Here is a 22,402-nt window from a genome sequence, read left to right as displayed (position 1 = left end):
CTCAAACCTCCGGCGGAGCCGCATCCTCGGGCTCAGCCTCCTCCTCATTCTCGATCTCTGCATCAAAATCTACGGTACGAAAAATGGTGCCGCAGATAAGTAAAATCCAAATACCACTAGATAAAAACATATTAAACTCAACAATATGCATGAAAGAATGCAATGCACATGTCCCATAAAATCATAATTTTTCCACGCACGCCAAAAACCATTTGGCCCAAAAACATAACCATTAAAACCATTCCTCGCCATTATCCCAGATAATGGCCCAAAACCACTACCACCATTTTTCCAGAAAATGGATTAAAAGCCTCAACACATCCTTGCCATTATCCCAGATAATGGCCCAAACCACCATTTTTCCAGAAAATGGATCAAAAGCCTCGAAACCAAATCTCGCCATTTTCCCAGAAAATGGCCCACATCCGAAAACCATAAAAACGATCCAATTATGCATGCACCATGATCTCCCCTAGGGATCATCCGCACACCCTGGCTCTGTGCCACACCGCAGGTAACGAGTACGCGTGTGACACCTAAACGAGCGATGCCCAGACTCGCGCCCAGCGTGTCCCTGGCTAGGCCATCCTCTAGTCCCCGCCACTCTAGGGACCACGGAGTTGACACGACAGCGTTACCGTATCGTGCGATCCGGTCATCGCCCTGCGACAGCCTAGGGGATGTCACTCAGTATTATCCACTCCTGAGTGATCAGAGGAGCTCCACCGAGATAATAACCCATCCCGGCTTGGGCTTGTGAGACTCACATACCCGAAAACCATTTACGCCAACAAAACATGATTTTCTCAAATAAATAAAATGCACGTGCATGCACTACGTAAAAGCAACAACAAGGCACAAAACAACAATCCAAGCAACTCCGTCCTCATCCAGCCGACCCCCGAACTCCTCGGACTCAGTCCGGAATCAGCCAACCAACAGATAAATATTTATTGTAAGAGAAAAATATATTTAAATCTAAAAGTAGAGTTTAGAAAATACTTACAACGTTATATGGTATTTTTCAAAAGCTCGTGGCATTGCAAACGGCGAAAGAAAAGCAACGTAACAGTGTAATTTACACTGTGGCCGTGAGTAATAAATTACCCATTTTTGAACGGAGATAAACCAAGGCTCGGGATTGATAGGGAATGGCCTTGAGATATTTATGAAACTAAGGAAAACGAGTTTTGGCCGTGGGTGGTGGTGGAAATGGCGGTCGAAGGCCAAAAAGGGGCCGAACGGAGTTGAGCTCGTGGGAGCTGCTCCGGCAACGGATCGAGGCCGAAAATGGGTGGTTTAGGTCGGCAAGAGGTAGGGAAAGAAGCTGTGAAGAGATGGTGGCCGGAGGTGGTGCGACGGCGCCGAAATCAGTGAAAAACCGTATGGCTTGGAGGAGCTCGTGGTGGCTAACGGTGGCTCGGATGGAGGTGAAACTTGGTGGGGATGTTCACCGGTGAGAGGGGAAGAAAAATGGGTGGGTGGTGTAGGCCACACCACCGGCGAGCGATGGTTCTGGGCTGCGAAAGCAACCGGCGACAGAGGAAAAAACAAAGCAGGTGCAGCGACTTCCAGGGGCTCGTGGAGCCTAACGGCTAGTCTGATGGCTCTGAAAATTGGTGGGGATGATCTCTGGTGGGAGGGGAAGAGAATGATGGGGGTGCTGTACAACACAGCTGCCGAACGGCGGCGCAATAGGCTGCCGAAGTGGCAGGGACGATAAGGGAAAAAAGAAGGGGCAGCGCGCGGGAGAGGGGAAACGGGGAAGAAAGAAGAAGAAAAAGAAAGAAAAGAAAGAAAAGAAGAAAAAGAAAAGGAAAAAGGAAAAAAGAAAAAGAGAAAAGAAAATAAATGATGTCCAATCCTCACTCCGGAAACCAAAAACAAATCCGCTGAAAACGATATTAAAAACCGTAAAACGACTAAAATAAATTAAACACGATATCAAATAAATTAAAACCAATTTAAAATACATTAATTTAAAATAAATAAACTAATATATTAATTAAATTAAAAACAACCATTCAGTGAAAATACACGTAAAAACGGGTTATCACACATGATGTCTGCTTTCGTTGGCGTTCTATATTTGCTCTTTTTAAATACTCATTCCTTGCTTCTTTTAATTTTTCCTCCGCTACTCTTTCTTTCTCTCTGCTTCCTTTCTTGCTTCTACTTCTTGCCCACTTTGTCTTCCTTTGTTTTCTTGCTTCCTTTCTCTCCTCCAATTTCAATGGTTGACTAAGGTGAATGCTCTGTACACCCTTTCGACATCCCCGTAGGTACAACTTTTGAGGGATATGTGTGGCATTCAGGCCGCCGAGAAAAGCATTCTCCCAAGATTCGAGAGGAATATTGTATTCCCGAAACCGTTGTGATGGAGGTCCTGTCATCTGGATGTTGTGATGACTAGGGCTTTACTGGTAAGGTGGCCATTACTGTATCCCTCCTGTCACACGGATTGAGGCTTCCCTTTTGCGACCCTATTCGTGACATCTTGGACCTTCTTAATCTGGCACCAGCTTAACTACACCCATTTGCATTGAGAGCGTATCTCTATGCTTACATCGTCTTACTTATGGTCTTGGAGCCCCTCGGTGACCCCTATCCCGACTTAACCACCCGGGATATTTTGGATTTTTACAACGTGAGGGCTGCCACCAAGGGTAGCGTCGTTAGCTTTCCCAAGAAAGATAACGAGCAAACGTTGGCCCACGTTGAGACTCGTTACTCCAACACCAAGGCTTGAAAATCCATATTTTTTCTTATCACTAGACAAGGCTGGGAGTTTTCCATCCAAGAAGAGATCTTCAGAGATTTTTTAGTCAGGGCAATCTGGCCCACCATACCCGATGATAAGAGGTTGTGGAATACCATGGAGCCCCTTTCTCGCCGGGAACTAGCCCGAATTGAAACCTTCCGTTCTTGGGCTAAAGCCCATCCCGATGATCTCTGGACTGACTTTTTGTTGACGCCCGTTTACATCGGTTCGGTTCTTGATGTCTCCCAACTGATCCTGTGTCCAGGGGTGCTCATTCATGATTTCGGCCACTATTCCCTCTCCCCTGGCGAAATCCTCTGAAAAGAGTAAGAGGCAACCTGAGAAGGAGGAGACCGCCAAGAAAAGGGAGGAAAAGGAGCAAGAGGAAAAAGAGAACGAAAGCCAATGAAAAAGGACTCCTTCTGAAGGTTCTTCTCCCCTTCTGCCTCATATAAAAAAAGTTTCGACGCCTTCAAAGGGGGCCCAGGTCCAAACTCCTTCGGAGGGCATTCAAATTCGCCTGCCTGCAAAGCCAGCCGCCATTGTGCTTTCTACGCTACAGTTAGAGGAGACTTCCACACCATCCAGGGATGGATGGGTTCAGACGTCCACCCCGCCAGTTACTGCCTCTCACTCATCACCCCACTTGTCCCCTATTCAGCCACGTTCTTTTGGCCTAAGGGACAATGAGGGTTTAGCCAGTTTAGCCCTCTTTGACTTGGTTGCTTCCCTTCAAGTTATGCTCGCCCCACAGGCACTTCCTCTGGCGTCTGACCCTACATTCGAATTTCCTGCTTTGGAGGGTCCAGTGAGGGAAGGCGAGTTGGACACTGTAGTCGTGGCCGCCCTCAATCTTGACTCTATCACAGGTGCTAAGGCTCACCCACCTCCCTTGGCCAGTGCTGTTGATGGAGAGGTGGCCAATGCCTTGTCCACAGACAAGGCAGACGAAGCCTTCCTACTCCAAGAGAGTAGCCCTGCGGATGGAGTAGAGTGCACCCCCTTAGACCACAAGGATGCAGGCGGCTAGGCCAAGTCAAAACAAGTCGCCTCGGAGACCCCACCAGCCATTATCTCTGGAGGAAAAACACCTTTGCCGGTTGGCAGCGGTGAAGGGCTTTCTCTTCCCCCCTCTATACCTCATCCTTTGGGGGAGATACTGACTCATTCTTTGAGGAGGAGTGGGGCAATTTTCTGCAAGAGGATGCCTACTTGATTAAAGTTGATCTAATTTACACATTGCCCCTTTTCCACCTGCACATCTTGGGGCTCCATCAGCAAAGGTGGCGGCTTCACCTCTGAAGCTCGCGGAGGTGTCCTCATTTGGGGTGGCTTCTAGCCCTAGAGAGATCGTTGGGGGCGTGTTAGGGATCCCGGTCTTGTCCCTAACACTAAGGACCACGAGCTCACCTTGGTGATGTTGGTGACCGAGTGGTCTTGCCAACTTGCTTGGTCTTCAACAAAGGGTAGTGTTTGGGTGGAGGAATGATAGCGGATATGGTGGAATTGGATAGACTAAGTGTTGATTCAGTGTGTTTAATGCAAGGTGGAATGACTTGATGGTTGCCCTTGATGTTGGGACCACTTGGATGATGCTTAGGGTGGGTATGGTAAAGTGTAGCTAGGATTTTGGGTGGTGGCTAAGGGGGATTACGAAATTGGGAAGTGATGGATTATGGTTGGAGTGTAAGATAGATTGCTCCTTGACTTTAGGGATTGACTAAGGTAAGATAGGGAAGGTAGGATTTGGATAAGGTAAAAGGATGAGGATCTTTGGTAGGATTTGAAAAGATGAAGATGATTGAGGGAGAATTCCTAAGCTGTAGGAATCTATCAAGGAAAGAAAAGGTTTCGGTTTTAGTAAGTGAAGAGGGTTTTGCTTGACTTGAGAAATTCTAGGAATGGAGTGATTTTAGGGATCGGGTGATTTGAAGGATTGAGTGATTTGAGTGGATGGAGGATAGGGTTTTGGGAGGATTCCTAAGTGGTAGGAATCCTTGAGGATTTGGTGGGGCTAGTTTGGAAGTCAAAGTGGACTTGAGAGATTTAAGAGATGAGAGATTTAAGGAATTGAAGATGATTGACAATACCTTAAATTAAGGGATGAGGGATTTAAGGGATTGGAGATGATTATCAATTCTTTAAATTAAGGAATTGGAATTGGAGGAAATCAAGGCTCCTATAAGGAATGAGTTTCCTTATGGAGCATTGGGGGTGGATTAGGGCAAACACTATAGTGGGCGGCACTAAGTGTTTGGATGAATCAAATGAGGCCAATGAAGAATGAACACCAAGAACAAAAGATGAACACTCAATAACAAAGTAAAATGCTTAAGAACTTGAATGAGAAAAGGTAACAAATCAACTAATGATTCATGGATTGCACAATAGTTGAAATAAACCTCATGAATTGGTAAATTGATAAAACAAGGATAACAATAACTTGGATTCACGAATTGGACCAAGTTGCATGAACAATGATAATGAATCACACCTATTCACGAATTGCAAGGTGTGATCCTCTCTTTGAGATTCACGAATTGCACCCAAAAAGCCCAAGTGCCTAGCATCGATTGTTGATCTCCTAAACAAAATAATCCTCCTCTAGGGAATTTGCCAAAAGATGTAAATGTAAAGACTAAGGATCCTATTTATAAGGATTACAACTTGGAAACCCCCAATAGGTCCATTGGAAAATAAATAATTAAATTAAAATAAACAATAAGCAATAATATAGTTGGCATGGGTCAAGTTGACCCATGACATGCATGAGCCCATGGGTGGGCTAGGTTGGCCCTTCTCTTCATAGGGTTATACCAGGGCCACACTAGTGGCGGTTCCTCCTCTACAACTACTAGCGCCCAGGCTGAGGCCATCTCTTAGATGGCTAATCGCTTAAGGGACTGGTTTTCTGAGGTACAACACAACTTGTTTTTCTTCCTCTTTTTGTGCTTACACTGTTTCTCACTTTTGTTGTTTTCCTTTCTCTTTGCAAGGCAATAATGATCTAGCCACGTGGATTGTGGCAGACCGTGCCTGGCTTGAAGAGGAGGTCAGGAGCGATGCAAACTATGCTATGTTGCTAAGCGTGCTTCTGAAAAATGGCAGGTTGACAGGGCTTAGTTGGAGGCCTTGACTGAGAAGAAGAGAGAGATGGAGATCCTGTTGGAGCAATATGAAGGTTACTCCCACTCGCTACAGGGCGACCTAGATATGTGCAAGGGGGAAATTGTTGAGCTCTACGAAGCTACGCACATTGCCTAAGAAGCTAAAGTTAGGGATGACTTCGCCCTGACTCTTCCTCAGCCTGAAATGGAATCAGCCAAGCTCCAGCTTTCAGAGGCTCGGAGAAATTTTGAGGCTAAAAAGGCCCCCCTAAACTCTGAGCTTCTCGTTCATGACAGGGAGCTAGCCTCCACTCGCGAAGAACTGGCTCGCTCACAAGAAAACCTTAGCAAGCTGTCCTGGGAGTTGGCGGCTGCCGTGGAAAAGGCCCACCTTACTGCCCTTGAAGTTTCAGGGTGCAGGGGTCCCTGGTGGAACTCAAGGAACGCCACGAGCAGTACAAGAATAGCCGTAAAGACCTTGATGAGGATCTTAGGAAGGCGAACTTGGCTCTTGTGGCCAAACACCAAAGGCTGACTAAGAAGACGGATGAGCTGGCTACTGCTCAAGCGGAGATTGCACGGCTTCATGCTCAGTTAGCTCTCGTTCCAACTACCAGGGATCATGCGTTTGCTTTCGGCCACGGTGCTGGCATTTTGAGGCTCAGGAACCGTCTTCTGGCTGACCCCACCACCAATCTCGAAACTCTAGATCAGGGTTTGTTTTCTCCTAAAGATAATGCTTGCCGCCGAGTTGACACTTTTGGGTGTGACATCTTGCCTGATGCTTTCCTAGACGTACCTCCGTTGCCACCTCCCGATGGCACTCCCTAGCTTCTTAGCCTGCCTTCTCCTATCTTTATGAAAATTCTTGTACTTTTTATATGTTGTATCATAGACAAGATCTTGGTACTTTACCTGTTGTAATATTATTTCATTAATGGACTTTGCTTACAATGATGAGTGTCTCGTTACTCTTGTTATTGCACATCTTTGTTCCTTGGTTTCCTTGTTTAAGCTTAGACCATTTTATCGTTTTGCTTAGACTATCTTGTCTTGTTGCTTGTTCTTGGTTAACTTGTAGTGACTTCTACAAGCGAAGGTTTGGTTTTTGAGTCTAGGGGGTGGTGTGGTCTAAGGACCTCGGCACCCCTTTTTTATAACATCACAAGCTTGCTAAGGCTTGTTTCAGGTGTTTTGAGGTAGCGTGGTCTAGGGACCTCCGCGCCCCTTTTTCATGGCACTACAAGCTGCCAAGGCTCGTCTCTGGTGCTTAGAGGTGGCGTGGTCTAAGGACATTCGCACCCCTTTTTCATGACACCACAAGCTGTTAAGGCTTGTTTCTGGTGTTTAGAGGTGGCGTGATCTAAGAACCTCCGCACCCATTTTTCACGACACTATAAGCTGCTAAGGCTTGTCTCAGGTGTTTAGAGGTGGCATGGTCCAAAGACCTCCGCACCCATTTTTCATGGCACTACAAGCTGCTAAGGCTTGTTTCAAGTATTTAGATGTGGCGTGGTCTAAGGACCTCCGCGCTCATTTTTCATGGCACCACAAGCTGTTAAAACTTGTCTCAAGTGTTTAGAGGTGGCATGGTCCAAGGACCTCAGTGCCCCTTTGTCAGAATGGTTACAAATAACGTTGAGCACATTAGCTTTTAAGTATTGACAAACGAAGGCAAATAATTCCACAACATGAATACGCATGTATTATTGTAAACATTGGAGAAATGAATTTGACAGACATGACAATACTATAAACGCTATTGATAAAATTTCCTTGAGAAATGTTTCCCAATGATCCAGCTGAAAAACCCCCAAAAACAACCCTCTATACGTTTTGGGCGTGGGGGAGTTCCTCGAGTTGAGCTTCGACGAAGGAGGTGCGATTCGTCCGACGTCAGCGTCGACACAGTTGGGGGTTCCTTCAGGTGTTTCAGTCGTGGGGTTGAAATCAGCTGGGGGTTCCTTTGGGTGCCAAGGGTAAGGGGTTGAAATCGTGCATAAAGGATTTGGATTTCCCTTTTCTGGTGTAGTGTTGCTTTAGGAGACTTGTGGTGGAAGGCTTACATGTTATTATGTGATTGGCAAGCTGTATTTTGGATATAACCAGCCTGATCGGTTGTAAGGATTTCTCAATTTCCTTAAGTGCTCCGCGTTCCAAGGATGTGACAGTTCCTTGCCTTGGCTATCCTTCAAACAGTATGATTCAGGCCTGTTGTTGGCTATTACAAGATAAGGGCCTCCCCATCGGGCCCCATTTTTCCTTCGCTTTGGGTAGTCATTCTGGCCTTTTTCAAAATCAGGTCCCCCATTTTAAAAGTCCTGGGCCTCACCCTTTTGTTGAAGTATTGCTCAGCTCTTCATTTTTCCTGCAACATTCTGGCTTCCGCTATCTCCCTTTCTTCTTCTAACAAGTTGCGGTACTCTTCTATCTTTTTATCGTTTTGGGCGGCCGAGAAGTGTCTCGTTCTGTAACTTGGGAGCCCTACCTCGACTGGCGGGACTGCCTTGCACCCCTATGCCAGTGTGAATGAGAATTCTCCTGTTGGAGTTTTGACTGATATTTTGTACGCCCAAAGTATCCTAGGCAACTCATCTGCCCAATCTCCCTTCTTCTCCACAACCTTTTTCTTTAGGATTGAGAGTAACGCTTTGTTTGTTTCTTCTACCTGCCCGTTTGCTTGGAGGTGACCTGGCGAGGAGTACTTTGCCTTGATCTTCAACTTAGCACACCATGCCTTATAGTAGTCGAATCAAATTGGCGTTTGTTATCTGTTACTATGCTCTGTGGTATTCCGAATCTGCAAACGACACTTTTCCACAAGAATCTTGTTATAAGCTTGCTAGTCACGGTCGCCAATGGTTCTGTCTCTACCCACCTTGCGAAGTAATCCACAATAACTATCATGAACTTCACTCTCCATTTTCCCTGTGGGAAAAGTCCCACCAGATCTACACCCCACTTGGCGAACGGCCATGGCGCAGTCACAGATGTTAACTCCTCTGGGGGGCGTGCGGTATCAACGCATACATCTGGCACCTTACACACTTCTAAGTGAACTCCCGAGCATCCCTTAAAGAGTTGGGCCAGTAGTATCATGCCCTGACAGCTTTTCTGGCTAGGGCCCTTCTTCCAGAATGATTTCCGCATATTCCTTCATGTATCTCTACTAATACATATTGTGCCCCCTGTGTAGAAATGCACCGTAGTAATGGGGCGGAAAAGCCCCTCTTGTAAATGACTCCATCTATGAGCAAGAATTTTGCCACTTTCCTTCTCATCCTCCTCGCCTCTTCCTTTGCTTCGGGTAGCTTTCCTTCTTCCAAGTACTCAACTATCCCACTTGCCCAATCTGGGATGTTGGAGCTCAAGACGCTTACTTTTGCGTCGACGGCAGGCACTTCGATGACTCTTCTCTCGACTTGCCATGGAAGGGGCATCTCCTCCATTCCTGATGTTGTTCGCGCCAACTTATCTGTGACTTTATTTCCCGCCCTTGGTATTTGAGTTATATTGAAATATGAGAAGAGATCGCGCACCTCCTAGACTCTTGTTAGATATTTTCTCAACTTCTTGCCTTTTTGTAGTGTACAGGCCCAGCACCTGGTTTACCACTACCTATAAATTCGATTTTGCCTCTATCTCGGTTGCCCCTACCTTGGCAGCTATAGAAATTTCTACTATAAGTGCTTCATACTCAACTTCGTTGTTTGTCACTTTGAATGCTAAAGTGGCCATGTAATATTGTTCCTGATCGTCAGGGCTTAACAGATGTATTCCCAGGCCCTCGCCCGCTGAGCAGGATGAGCCATCTATGTAAAGTTCCCACAACTTTCCCACTAGGGCTACCGTGTCTTCTTGGGGGAAACCCGAGAATTTCGCCACAAAGTCTGCCAATGCTTGAACCTTAACTGCCTTCTTGGTTCAAAATTTAGGTCAAATTCGCTTAATTCGATTGTCCATCCTATTAGTCTTCCTGTACTGTCTGGCTTCCTCAAGGTTTTTGCTACGGTGGATACAACATGCGGGGATACTACTAGGTATGCACTGAGCACATCACCCTTCTCTAGCCGCTTCAAGAGGGGTGGACTAGCCAAGTACTGCTTCAACTTCTCGAATGCCTCATCACACTCTTCATTCCAGGGATGCACTTTCCGCAGCACTTGGAAAAAAATGGAGGCACTTGTCTGTTGACTTGGCTATGAATCTTCCGAGAGTGGCCACTCTACCCGCCAGTCGTCGTGTTTCATTTAGACTTCTCGACAGCTTCATGCTGAGTATGGCTTCTATCTTTTCTAGGGAGGCTTCAATTCCTCTCTCAGATACAATGAAACCCAAGAACCCCGACTGAACTCCAAAGGCACACTTTGTTTTTATATTGGCATAAGATCCTGAACATCATTCGCAGATCATTAAGGTGCAGGGCGAGCTCCTTGCTTTTTATCAACAAGTCATCTACGTAAACCTCCATGGACTTCCTGATCTGTTCTTTAAACATCTGATTCACCAATCTCTGGTTGGTTGCCCCTGCATTCTTCAACCCGAAGGGCATGACCTGGTAGCAGTACAATTCCCGGTCTGTTATGAACGAGGTTTTTTCCTCATCTGCTGCGTGCATCCGTATCTGGTTGTAACCTGAGTATGCATCCATTAAGCTCAACATACGATGTCTTGTCGTTGCATCCACGATAATGTTGATGGTGGTAACGAGAAGCTATCCTTTGGGCAAGTTTTATTTAGATATGTGAAGTCCATGCACATTCTCCATTTTCCATTCGCCCTTTTCACCACAACCACATTGGACAACCACTTTGGATAATGGGCTTCCTTGATAAAACCGGCTGCGAGCAACCTTTCTGCCTCCTTGCTAATGGCGACGTATTTCTCTATACTGAACTATCTTCTTTTTTGGCAAACTGTTTTATGCATTGGGTCTACGCCTAAGCAGTGTTCAATGACTTTACTATCTATTCCAGGCATTTCTTCGTGGCTTCATGCAAAGACATCCTTGTGTTCTATCAATAGCTGTTTCAGGGCCTCCTTGTCTGCCTGTGGGACTTGTGTTCCAATGCATGTGGTAGTTCCTGGGCAGTTTGCATATAACATCACAAGCTCCAGTGGTTCATTGGCTTCAGCATGTTGTTGACTCTAATAGTCTCTGACCTCCACATCCTTTTCTAAAGTCACCTCCAATGGTGGTGCAACGGGCTGTGCGGATGCCTTGTTCTGCTCAGTTACAACACAAAATTCATTTCAGACCTTTCTTAGCACTTATACATAGCACTCTTGAGCTAGAGCCTGTTCGCCCCATGCTTCCCTTACTCCGCTATCGTTTAAGAATTTCATCTTAAGGTGGTATGTGGATGTCAGTGCCTTGAGATGGTTGAGTGTTGGTCTTTCCAATATGGCGGTGTAAGAAGATGGAGCTTTACCACCAAGAAATCATTCATGGTGGTTGCCGTCTGCTTTCCAGTCCTGGCGGTCACCAAGAGGGTGATAGCTCCTACAGGCTGGATGGTGTCTCCCGAGAAACCCTTCAATGATGTTGATGAGAGCCTTAACTTGCTAAAATTGATGCCCATCTTGATGAATGCCTCCCAAAACAGTATATCGGCTGAACTTCCATTATCCACTAGTACCCGCCTGGTCGTATAGTTGGCTATCACAAGTGTGATCACCAATGCATCATTGTGTGGGAATGGCACTCCTTCTCTATCCGCTTCTCCGAAAGATATAACCATTCGTTCATTGCTGAGTTTCTGTTGCTTGGGAGCTCTGTTTGCTACAAACACTTCTTCATATCTCGCCTTTCATGCATACACCTTTCGACTTGATATTGAAACGCCACCCCCCAGTAAAACCTCCCGCTATGGTTCTTATTTCCCCTATGGGCACCTGTTCATGTCGCCTCTTGGGGGTGCCCTGTCTCCCTCATTCTGGCGACCACCAGCTCAGTGCATTCATTCTAGACTACTGCTTTGTCTAGTCTCTTGCCTATGTTCCTGGCACCTTTTGGGCTTCGACCGTTCTACTACCATTCGTTCCAATTCGCCTGTTCCCGCTAGTTCAGCCACTCTCTTCTTCATGGTTGTACAATCTTCAGTCCAATGTGAACTTGTCTGATGATACTTGCAGTAGCTACTGCCTGGCTTGAGAGGGTGGCGGTCTTCCTTCTCCTTCTCTTCTTCTTGTACATTTAAGTTACTATGCACCAGTCTAGGATTGTGATCTGGCCGCCTTTCCATGTTATTTCTTGTCTACTTGCCTTGGCCTTCTTGTTAACCTGCCCGCTCCTTCGCTCGATCTTCTTATCCTCCTTACAAGGATCCACCAAAGCTTACAGCGTGTCCTCTGCATTAACAAAATCATCTACCCCATCCATGAATTCCCTGAAGGTGGAAAGAGTCTTTTGGGCTACCTTTGCCATAAAGGGACTGCACAGCCATACCCCTCTTAAAATGGCAGCTAGGGTAATTTTCTCATCCTGGTCATCCGTTGTCAACCACTCTTTATTGAAGCGAGTAAGGTAAGCTTCCAGGTTCTCATCTTCCTTCTGCTTAATTTTTAACAGGTAGGCGGCTGGGTGCCAACGCCTCCTGCTAGGCATAAATTGGGTTACGACATACTCTGCTAATTCTTCGAAGCTATCTATCGATTTTGGCCTAAGAGTCCTGAAATCCTCTTGTTATCCCCTTCAAGGTCAAAAAAAAGTCTGGAATGAAATCTCGCCCTAGAAACCGTGGAGCGTGATGTGGGTTTTGAAGTTTTCCAAATGATCAACTGGATCTCTGGATCCATCGTACATGTCTGCTTGGGAAACTTTGAATTTTGGTGGGAGTGGCAAGGCCATAATCCGTGCGCTATATGGCAGATCTGTCTATGCAGCAGGCTTTCCACTAAGGAAGATCCTCCCATCCTCTTCGTCATCTCCTCATACTTTCCTGCCAGTTCCTTTAATTCGTCATGCATCATTTCCTTCTCTGTTTGCCCCATACTTGCCTCAGTATTATAATATGTCTCCCCCTCACCCTGCTCATTGTGAGCAAGCATAGCGGTGTCACCAGATTTAGCATTCTTCTGTCACAGGTCATCGTTTTCTTTATACAAGACTTCCATGGCTTCCAACGCCTTCCTCAGTCTCTCCTCCGCTACTACTAACTGCGCCTCCATAGATGGCGGCAATGTATCCACTGCTCGACTTGCTACCGAACGTGTTACACTTGGCATGTAAGAACCACGCTAAATAATTTACAGATCCCACAAATGGCGCCAATGTTAAGGATGTGTTCCACTTTCCCTCTGCAACCGTTCCTCTACATACTGTTAAGTGGCTTCGGTGTGATCCACCTAGAAAAGCTCTGATGCCAAAGTCAGCAAATGAAACCAGAGAATTCAGAAATCAAAAAGAGAGTTCAATCCCTTACTATCCAGGGTTATCTAATATATATAAGCTCATGCACAATACTTATCTTACTCAGAATTTATCAATGTGGATCATCACTCAATACTTTGAATGATAATGCAACTATATGAGGCCTCTATCTTTTCGTGAAAGATGGCACGGTGCATGTATGATTTCGATTCATTCTGGACTCTTTTATTCCATTCAATCAGCTCAGGGCCCTTCCTATGGGCTTTTCCCTCTTTGGGGCTCTTAGACAGAGTGAGCCTTTTAATTTAAACAGGTCCTCCACTGTCCTTGATTTGAGACCCCCACAATCTGTTGAATTCCTTGTCCAAGGTGGGAAGGGTGCTAGAGAGAGGTTGTGAAGAATGGAGATCGCTGCTGCAATTAAAGGCAGCTTAAATAACATGAGAATTGCTTGCTGCATTTTCTCCTCCTTTTATTTCGTGTAGTCATATTTCATAGAGAAACCTTAGGAGTTGCTTAGTATCTATTCAGGATGATAAGATTTCTTAGATTTTCGTTTATTGTCGAGTTCGTTGATCTGCAGTACAAAACCATCATTGATGATCCAGATTTTTCTTTTGGAATTAATAGGCCATTTGGGTTTTACTTTTAGAAGTGATTAGTAATCTGGCTTTTGCTCAAATCATTAACTCCACTCTTCTTTTCTCAAATCAGTTGCTCTGTTGCTCCTTTATATGAAATTCCAGAAGAATGCCCCTGTAGAAAGATAAAAGATCAGGCCCGGACTACCCTCGCTTGGTCCTCTCTCTTATATGGTTTCTTTTTGGCCCTCTCAAGTGGTTAAACTTCAAGCAGAAGCAATTTTCTTTCTCCTCTTCAATCAAAATATATCTTCCTTGATGCAATCCCCCCATTCTATACATGAATCTAATTTAGTATTTTTCTTTTCCCCATTTTGAAGACACCAACAATTACCCGCTGGTAAAGGGCTATTAAAAGCCGATCTATTCTTGAAAGTTGAAGCCCCATGAAGCAAAAAGTTGAGTACAAAGACATAAAACCATAATGATTCTAGAACAGGTGGCACTGGATTAGATGTTAAAAGGGTTCTAGGACAGATTCTAGTATTTTTTTAAAAAGAAAAAGAAAATTCAAGGATATAAGAAAAAATAATATGAAAGGAAAAAAATGTTATGCACCTTCTCTCTGGAGACCCCATTCCCTAAATAAATAAATAAATAAAAGAATTTTACTATATACAAGTAAAATCGCGTACTAATCTACATATCAATACTAATTTCTTTATATTCAAAATTTAAATTAACAATATTTTCAATAAAATCTAATTTTTAATCAATCATATTAGATTAGTACACATATTAGTTCGTAATTATGCTTATAACTAGATTTTTCCTAAATAAAAATTACTCCTTCCAGCCTCTCTTGCAAAGAATACAACACGCGAATAAATTTCAAGGGGCCAATTACAAGACGTCGGTGAGAACCAAGATCAGGACATTGCCTTGCCGTTAAAATGACTGCCGGCAATGTTGCATTGATAGAAACATTTCAACATTTCATCATGGCCCCCATATGATTTAAAAGGCCATTCGACCAGCTAGCCTGCTCTCCAATATTCTTTTGTCTATGGCTGCATCAATAGAGCTCATCTGAAACATATAAATTACCATACGGACAATCAGAAAGAAACCATGTCAATCAACCACTTGGGCAAACCAGATATGTCATAAAGATTGGTCCTAAGCAAGAGATACCAAACTTTGCAAAAGAAGCTGACCTGGCCAAGTCTGAATTCACTGATCGACCATAAAACAAATTGTATGAATAGGCAAAAATCTGATGGGTTAAGACCTTGTTCCACCCAAAACCCCAAACTTCGGAATCAAGCATAGGGAGATTGAATAACAACAGGTAAATCCAAATCTCGAGAAAATACATACACATTGCTCTTGACTGACTACAATGCTAGGTTCGAGAATCCTGGCAGCAAGCTTGACGAAATAATTACTATTTACCAGCAAAAATAATGTAAATACCTACTTGCATTTTTTATGCCCACAAGAGTGGTGGCATTGCATGCAAACCGAATGGCAGTTTACATGCCCATCAACCGAATGGGTTAACAGAAGAAAAACACAATGATTAAATGACTTAGCACATTCTTAAACAGGCGTGCAACACTTTTGAAGAGAAAAAATTTGAAAATATCTCTCTAAATAAGAAAGAAAGCACAAAAAATCGAATCTGAAAGAGCTAAAAAGCAAAGCCTACCATCTGGTTAGATGCGAAAGCAACTCCATAGTTTAAAGAGTAGTAGAACTTACCTGGCTAGTTTCATCATGCACCTGATACTTCATTAAGGACATTCTTCTCTCCTCCTGCAATAGCCACATTTAGTAAGAATTATAATAGTTTAAAGCATCCTTTACAGACTTTTAAGGGGGCGAGGGGACTAACCATGGACATTGCCTCATCATCCCAAACTAGATAGACCTCATTAGTGGCTGGCTCTGTAGCAGTAGCTTTGTTTGCAATTACTGGGGGTGGTCCAATTGAAGGACCACCAGTATTTGGACCAGATGCATAAGAATGTGAATTGATCAATGGCCCGCCTAGAGTAAGTGTAAAAAATGCATTAAATTACAAAGATTCACAAAATCAACATAATTATAAACAACAAAGGCACCAATTAGGAATGGAAGATGAACATTGGGCAAGTACACAGCAGAACAGCATGACACAAGTATCAAAGTTCAACTTCTAGAAATAGTGGTATCCAATGTATCCAATGAAAGCAGTTCAAAATTACAAGACGCCTTAAAAACAAAACAAACCAAACTGGTGTAACATTGATACCAATAGCAGGCCCAAAACACACAGCAGCAGCAACAAAGTTTCTCGTAAAAGAACACTTTGTTCACATATATATTAGGTGATGGTTTTATGTCCCTTTTTTTTTTTTATTATTATTATTATTATTATTCGCACTGGGTGTCCAGGAACAGCATTCCGACTAATCCCGGGGTGCACAGGCCCTCGGCAAGGAGTTTCCCGCAAGTGCACCTCGGGTAATTCAAGATTTTTTGCACCCAAGGGGATTTGAACCTTAGACCTAGGGGGAGCATACCCCTAAACCCAAGGCCCTTACCACTTGAGCCAAGCCTTAGGGGTTGGTTTTATGTCTGCACACAGAGAGAGAGATCACAAAAATAACAGAGAAGAGACCAATTTACTCCTCAACATATGTGTACAGACTAAAGTTAAGTGTGCAAACTAAGAGATACAAGAGCAATGGCAGATTGACCAAGTGGTACAAGCTGAGATTGAGAAACTTAAGGCAAATATGGTCAAGATTAAAAAAATGCATTCTTTAAACATCATGATGGAACTTATCTTATGAGGTGCATCGTTTCTATGTTTTTAGGATTTTTTTTTTTTATCTTTTGGCAAACATCTATTGGCAATATCTAAATCACACATATACCTATTGACATGATAAATTGCATAGTAACTACCAAAAAAAAATAAAAATAATAAGAAACATAAATAAAAGAGAGAAACAAGGAATCTCCTAAATTTAACAAATCAATTGAAAATCATACCAGAAGCGGGAAGACACCTCGTCTTAAAGTCCTAAAAAGACAATGTAGTCTAATTTTATATGGTACCAAAAAAACATGGGCATCACACAGCCCTTAGGCAAGCAAGCAATAAATCCATACTGTCAAGAGGCTAAACATGCATGAAATTCATAGCCTGATAAATATACTGTTTCTGAAGAAAAGAGCAGCGGATCTTATACAAGTAATTTACAGAAGATAAATCTAAGCACATCTGATTAAACAATACTCAGTCCAAGCCATAACATACAGAAACATCTAGTGATAACAATGATATCCCAATATCAGGAATATAAAATGATGTAATTTCATGAATGCTGGTTTGTATAAATTTGAACTTATAAAAAAAAAAAAAAAATTGAACTTAACAATTTTATTGGTATATTCCAAAATGTTTTTTTATCAGTAAATGGGAGAGTTGATAGAAAACCAAAATTCAAAAGAGCCTTTTACAAAAATCAATTTTAAGATGTATCCAACCTGGAATGCTTAGTGCTTGGTAATTGCCTGTCACGGAAGTGTTAGCACCTGAATGTGCGTCAATTGAGCCTTTAACTTCTGTTGGAGAGCTTGATAGAATACTTGTCGAAAGCGTGGGAGCAGAAAAGGGTGAACTCTGAGTAGCCATATTGTTGCTCCCAACAACAGGAAACAATGGTTGTGATACAGGGGCAGGATTGAATATGGGCAGTCCCGGAGGATTAATCTGTGAAGGCTGCTGTAGCGCAGGTGATGTGGTTGATGGTAAAGGTGGCCTCATGTTCTGCACAGGAAACAATGGCTGTTGTGCATAACCCAATGGGGGAGGAGGAGGAAATGAAACTGCAGGATACTGTTGGTACCAAGGGTGGGAACGAGGAGGAACTGCCCAAGCAGCAGGAGGCACTGGTACTGCAGAGTTATAACTATAACCAACACCCCCCCTTCCCAAAAAAAAGAAAAAAAGTCAAGGCATTAGCTAAAGTGGAGATTTCCTAAAAACAGTGTTCAGTGCTGTAAGATAAGGTGAAAATTCAGATCTACTTTTACATCAGACCAAATGCAAGATAAATGTGTAGCAGAAAATCTCGGGAGAAAAATTCAAACAGAGAACATACATTGGCTGCATTGTGCTCAAAGTAGGTTGAGGATATCCAATGCCCGATGATCCTGGCACCACGCCACCAAGTGAGGTGGATGGGATATCCACTTTAGCCACTTTTGATGGAGCGTCGTCTTCTGCAAAAGAAACACAAATATCACTAATATGCAAAAACAACCTCCCAAGAAAAACCTCACTCTGGAATTTTTTTTCTATCAGATGTAACCGGACTAAAAGGGAAGACACATATAGCCTCACTTCCATGTTTATTTTATTAGTTTCTAATACCCATAGCAAAAGAGGCAGTAAAACCCCAGATGAAGTAAAAAATGTGGGGGCAGCCCATGGTGCGTCTATACCAAGATTATGGAATATCTATATTCTGAATGTTTCTTTTAGGTTTCTCGGGATACTCAACAAATCCTTAATTTACAGAGAAATTGATTTCTATTGCATCTCCTTATGTCCTCAAACACGCTTGAGATTGAAGATCCCACTAAGGCCTCTTTTAAAGCATTTAAAAAAAAAAAAAACTTTATAGAAACCATTTCATATTGCGGTGCATTTGACAATAAGCCAAGGCCCAAACTTTTGCAGATAATGAGAATTGAGAGGACAGTATCAAAGTTAAAAGCCATTGTATTCAATACCCTCTATGTACACTAGCTCCCATTTCACTAGCTTTCTAGAATTTAAAAATTTTAGCTCTTTTTATTTTATTTTTTATGGTGGTTAGGTGTATCCTTTCATAATGTGCTTTTAAAAAAAAAAAATCATTACTTATTAATAAAACCGCCTGGAAAACCAACAAGAGAATATGATGTAATGTTAACTGATCATAAGCTTTATCAGCCAATTCCAAAGCTCCAAATTCGAGAATTGATAATACAATGTAAGTGGAAAAGGATGGGATAATAATAATTTTTAGAATCACTATAATTACAATGATGAAAAATAAATCAATGGTATAGAAAGTTTTGCAATATTGTTGGCGTATTTTCCATTATTGTAATTATATTATTTTTCATTACTGAAAATAATGAGATAATAAATATTTGTCCATGCTTTTCAAGCATCCTCACCTTCCTCTCCATAGTGAGCAGCCAAGACATCAGGAGGGATTCCTTGCATTCCATATATTTCAATATCTGTGGACTCTCTACTAGGTTTTGCATTAGGGACTCTGTAAACATCATATAAGCACAACAGTTTCAAAAGACTACTTAGATTAAAAATCCCAAAGCAGCCAATATCAATCCATGTACAACACAAAATTTACAAAAAGAAAAATTTCCACTTCCCAGTCAACTAATAATTTTTTTTCAAAGATAAATAAACCCCAACATAAGACTAAAGCCAAGGAGACCTGCTATTCTCTTAATGTCTTGAGAGCCTAAACACCTAAGACGGTTATTGAATGATCTCCTTGATTGAGTTATAACAAGCTTTCTGATAAAAAGAAAAAGTTATAACGAGCTTTCATTTTAGTTATTAATTTGAAAAACACAGCTTGATCAATTTCCTCCATTAATTGTCACCATATATCCTCCCACAGCTCCTCTTCAATTTATAATGCTGAATTTTTTATTTGATGAGGAACTGGAAACAATGCAAGCACAACATTTCTTTTACAAAGTTAAACCCTTGATGTGCGTAATGTCTTCCATCATACGGCTCAAGTAACTCATGAGCTTTTCACTGATGGGACTTGGCCCTAGAAGTTGTTTGCACCCATTAGTTTGAGTCTTAGCGCATGCTTAAGATTGCGGTAGGAAATATAGGTTATAGCTTTATGGTTTATAACTTATAGCTTAAGTAATAAGTTATATTATTAAAAATTTATTTACTTTTTGATAACCACATGTTTAAAGCACTTTCAAACATGTTACATTTGTTTGGAAACAAATTAAAAAAGTGTTTTTTGATATAGAAATGACGATCATTTGATTTTCTAAAGATTATGACCATATCCTTAAAACTTTAAAAGTCTTAAAATTGTAAAGGTATTTTCGCCCATTTGACAGTCTTTTTAAAATTTGAACTACATTCGATGTTTTTCCTCAAACGTACTTTTTAACTTTAGTTAAAAAGTACTTTAATATGTAACACCCAAATAACCTAATTTTTCCATTAAAGAGCTTTTAAGACTATTTCAACACTTTTTAAGAATCCTACGCAATTTACTAGAGATTTACAGGACTGGGAAGTGAGTGAAGCTGCTGATTTCTATGTAAAGCTTTATGATTTGAAAATTGATCAGATCAGGGAGGATAGGATGCAGTGGGTTCATGATAATAAGTCCAGATTCTCTGTGAAATCCTATTACAAGGTGTTAAGTAGTCATGGTAATATAACATACCCCTGGAAATGCATTTGGAAAGCTAGAGTGCCCAGTAAAGTTGCATTTTTTTGCTGCCTGGTGTCACTTGAGAAAGTTTTAACTATTGATAATTTGAGGAAAAGGGGTTTATATGTGATGGATTGGTGTTTCATGTGTAAAAAAGATGGCAAATCTGTTAACCACCTGTTTCTTCATTGCAAAATGGTGACTGCCTTGTGGAATGAGTTATTTGCAAGGGTAGGCATTGCTTGGGTGATGCCTTTTCATGTGGTGGATTTCTTGGCTAGCTGGCAAGGTGCACTGGGAAGTGGAGGCAGTATAGCTGAGTGGAGGATGATTCCTTCGTGTTTGTTTTGGTGTTTATGGCTTGAGAGAAATGGGAGGTGTTTCGAAGATTGTGAAAGCACAATAGGGGAATTTAGGGATTTTTTCTTTAGCACTTTAAATTTTTGGGTGAACAATCTTGTGAAGGATATGAATATTTGTAATGCTTTATTTTAGTACTGTTTTGCTTTAGCTTGTACTTAGGTGTATTCTCTTGTATACTTCCTGTGTAATTGAGCTATGCCTATTTACTTGGAATAAAATCTCTTATTACCTATAAAAAAAATTAAAAAAAAAAAAAGACTCATTCATACACAATCCCAAACAGGCCCTTAGACTTGGGTGAGCATACCCAAAACCAGGGCTCTCGCCAACTGAGCCAATCCCAAGGGCTTTTTTCAATACATAATGCCGATAAAAAGTTCATTTCATTAAAATCAGCTTAGGGCAGTCTATCACCGGTAGGGGTGCACAGCGGGGGCCAGCACCCCCCTACCCCGCCCCGCAGGGGAGACTGCCCAATGGGGCCCCTCCCTGCTTCGCATCACTATATATAAAAAAATAATTTTTATTTATTTATATAAATAAATATATTTTATATGGATATATACAATTTGTTCAAAACTTGAAGTTGTAATCAAGTTATTGGATTGCCTTAGGCCAAGGCAATCAAAAATAAAACTCTAATGAGTTTATATTCATTTTTTTTTTTTTTTTTTATATCCTTGGGTGTCCGGGCCAGCCTACGCACACCTCGACTAATCCCACGGGACCCTGAAGTTAACGGCCAGGTAAACCTCCAGTGGCCCTGAGGGGACTTGAGTTTATATTCATTTTGTATTTATAATTTTAATTATAATTTAGGTCTAAAATATTTTGGACCCAAAAAATCTTTTTAGACCCAATGGGTTGGCCTAGGCGGGGCGGGACGGGGCGGATGAGGGTTTTGACCACATGGTGCAGGGCAGGGTGCGGGGAAGGGTCCCCGCCCCACACCATGTGGGTAGCACCCCTAATCACTGGTTTAAAAGATCGAAAGTAAATAGAAGCAGCATAGTTTGGTTTTCTTAAAACGCATTTATATCGCATGATCACTCCTCAAAGCCAATGTTCAATAAAAACAGTTTTAACAAACATGCTCAAAGCTTCAAAATCGCAATGGTTACCCTAAGAATCTCCCCAATAGTTCGAGCCGTAAAACACATATGGTATAAAAAATTAATCAAGAAAAACTCCAAGAACCCACGGAACAAAACTAAAGCATATCATACGTAGGGATTATAAGGTTTCGGTAAAAAAAATTACTTGGTGACGGACTCCTTGTGGACCTGGAGAACGTGGATGATCATGCCACCGGCGGTGGAGAGTTTCTTGTGGCAGACATGGCACTTGAAGTGCTTCGCCTTCTGGTGCTGCACGAGTATCTTCTCGTCCTCGAACTCCCTGTCGCAGTAGTAGCACCACACCTTCGATGACGTCCTCTTCTTCTTCTTTCCCATTCTCTCCCCTCTCTCTTTCTTTTTCTTTCTCCCGTTTTGATGGTCTCTGCCTCCGATTAGGTATATTAAGGTCTCCCTCCTCCTCTCTCATTACACTGCATGTCAAATACAATACTGCCACGTGGTCCGTTGATTCTGAAAACATTTTTTTTTCCTTGAATTTATGTTTACGAAATTGATTTCTAAATAAAAAGGGATATGGAACACACTGTTCGTGCTTATTTTTCTAATTTATGTTCTACTCAAGGTGTATCAATATAGTTGGTGACTCTGTTA

At 42.3% G+C, this 22,402-nt stretch overlaps 1 protein-coding gene across 2 annotated transcripts; it reads right to left on the bottom strand.

Moving 5' to 3' along the window:
• Positions 1 to 14,569: 14,569 nt before the first annotated feature.
• On the bottom strand, positions 14,570 to 22,186 carry LOC122276708 (protein SUPPRESSOR OF FRI 4-like). Of its 2 annotated transcripts, none has more exons than XM_043086614.1 (7): positions 21,933 to 22,186; positions 19,045 to 19,145; positions 17,979 to 18,099; positions 17,410 to 17,804; positions 15,719 to 15,873; positions 15,586 to 15,639; positions 14,570 to 14,910 (listed from the first exon to the last, which is right to left on the bottom strand). In XM_043086614.1, exons 1-7 carry the CDS (start codon positions 22,124 to 22,126, stop codon positions 14,839 to 14,841), a joined length of 1,092 nt encoding a protein of 363 aa, XP_042942548.1. In that variant the 5' UTR covers positions 22,127 to 22,186; the 3' UTR covers positions 14,570 to 14,838. The 2 variants fall into 2 exon arrangements, with proteins under 2 accessions (XP_042942548.1, XP_042942546.1); XM_043086612.1 differs by having other exon boundaries at positions 17,362 to 17,804; positions 21,933 to 22,185.
• Between the last annotated feature and the right edge of the window lie 216 nt (positions 22,187 to 22,402).

This window comes from Carya illinoinensis, chromosome 9, assembly GCF_018687715.1.
Source record: "Carya illinoinensis cultivar Pawnee chromosome 9, C.illinoinensisPawnee_v1, whole genome shotgun sequence".
Taxonomy (NCBI): Eukaryota; Viridiplantae; Streptophyta; class Magnoliopsida; order Fagales; family Juglandaceae; genus Carya; species Carya illinoinensis.
Note: the sequence above shows the minus strand (reverse complement) of the source record. Positions and strands in the feature narration are given on the sequence as shown.

Bases quoted from the DNA above. Each gene is read 5' to 3' on its own strand.
- LOC122276708 (XM_043086612.1), bottom strand. From the start codon at position 22,126: ATGGGAAAGAAGAAGAAGAGGACGTCATCGAAGGTGTGGTGCTACTAC. The intron at 15,640-15,718 runs GTTAGTCCCCTC...TGGCTATTGCAG, and splicing joins ATGATGAGGCAATGTCCATG to GAGGAGAGAAGAATGTCCTT. The intron at 14,911-15,585 runs GTAAGTTCTACT...TATATGTTTCAG, and splicing joins TGCATGATGAAACTAGCCAG to ATGAGCTCTATTGATGCAGC.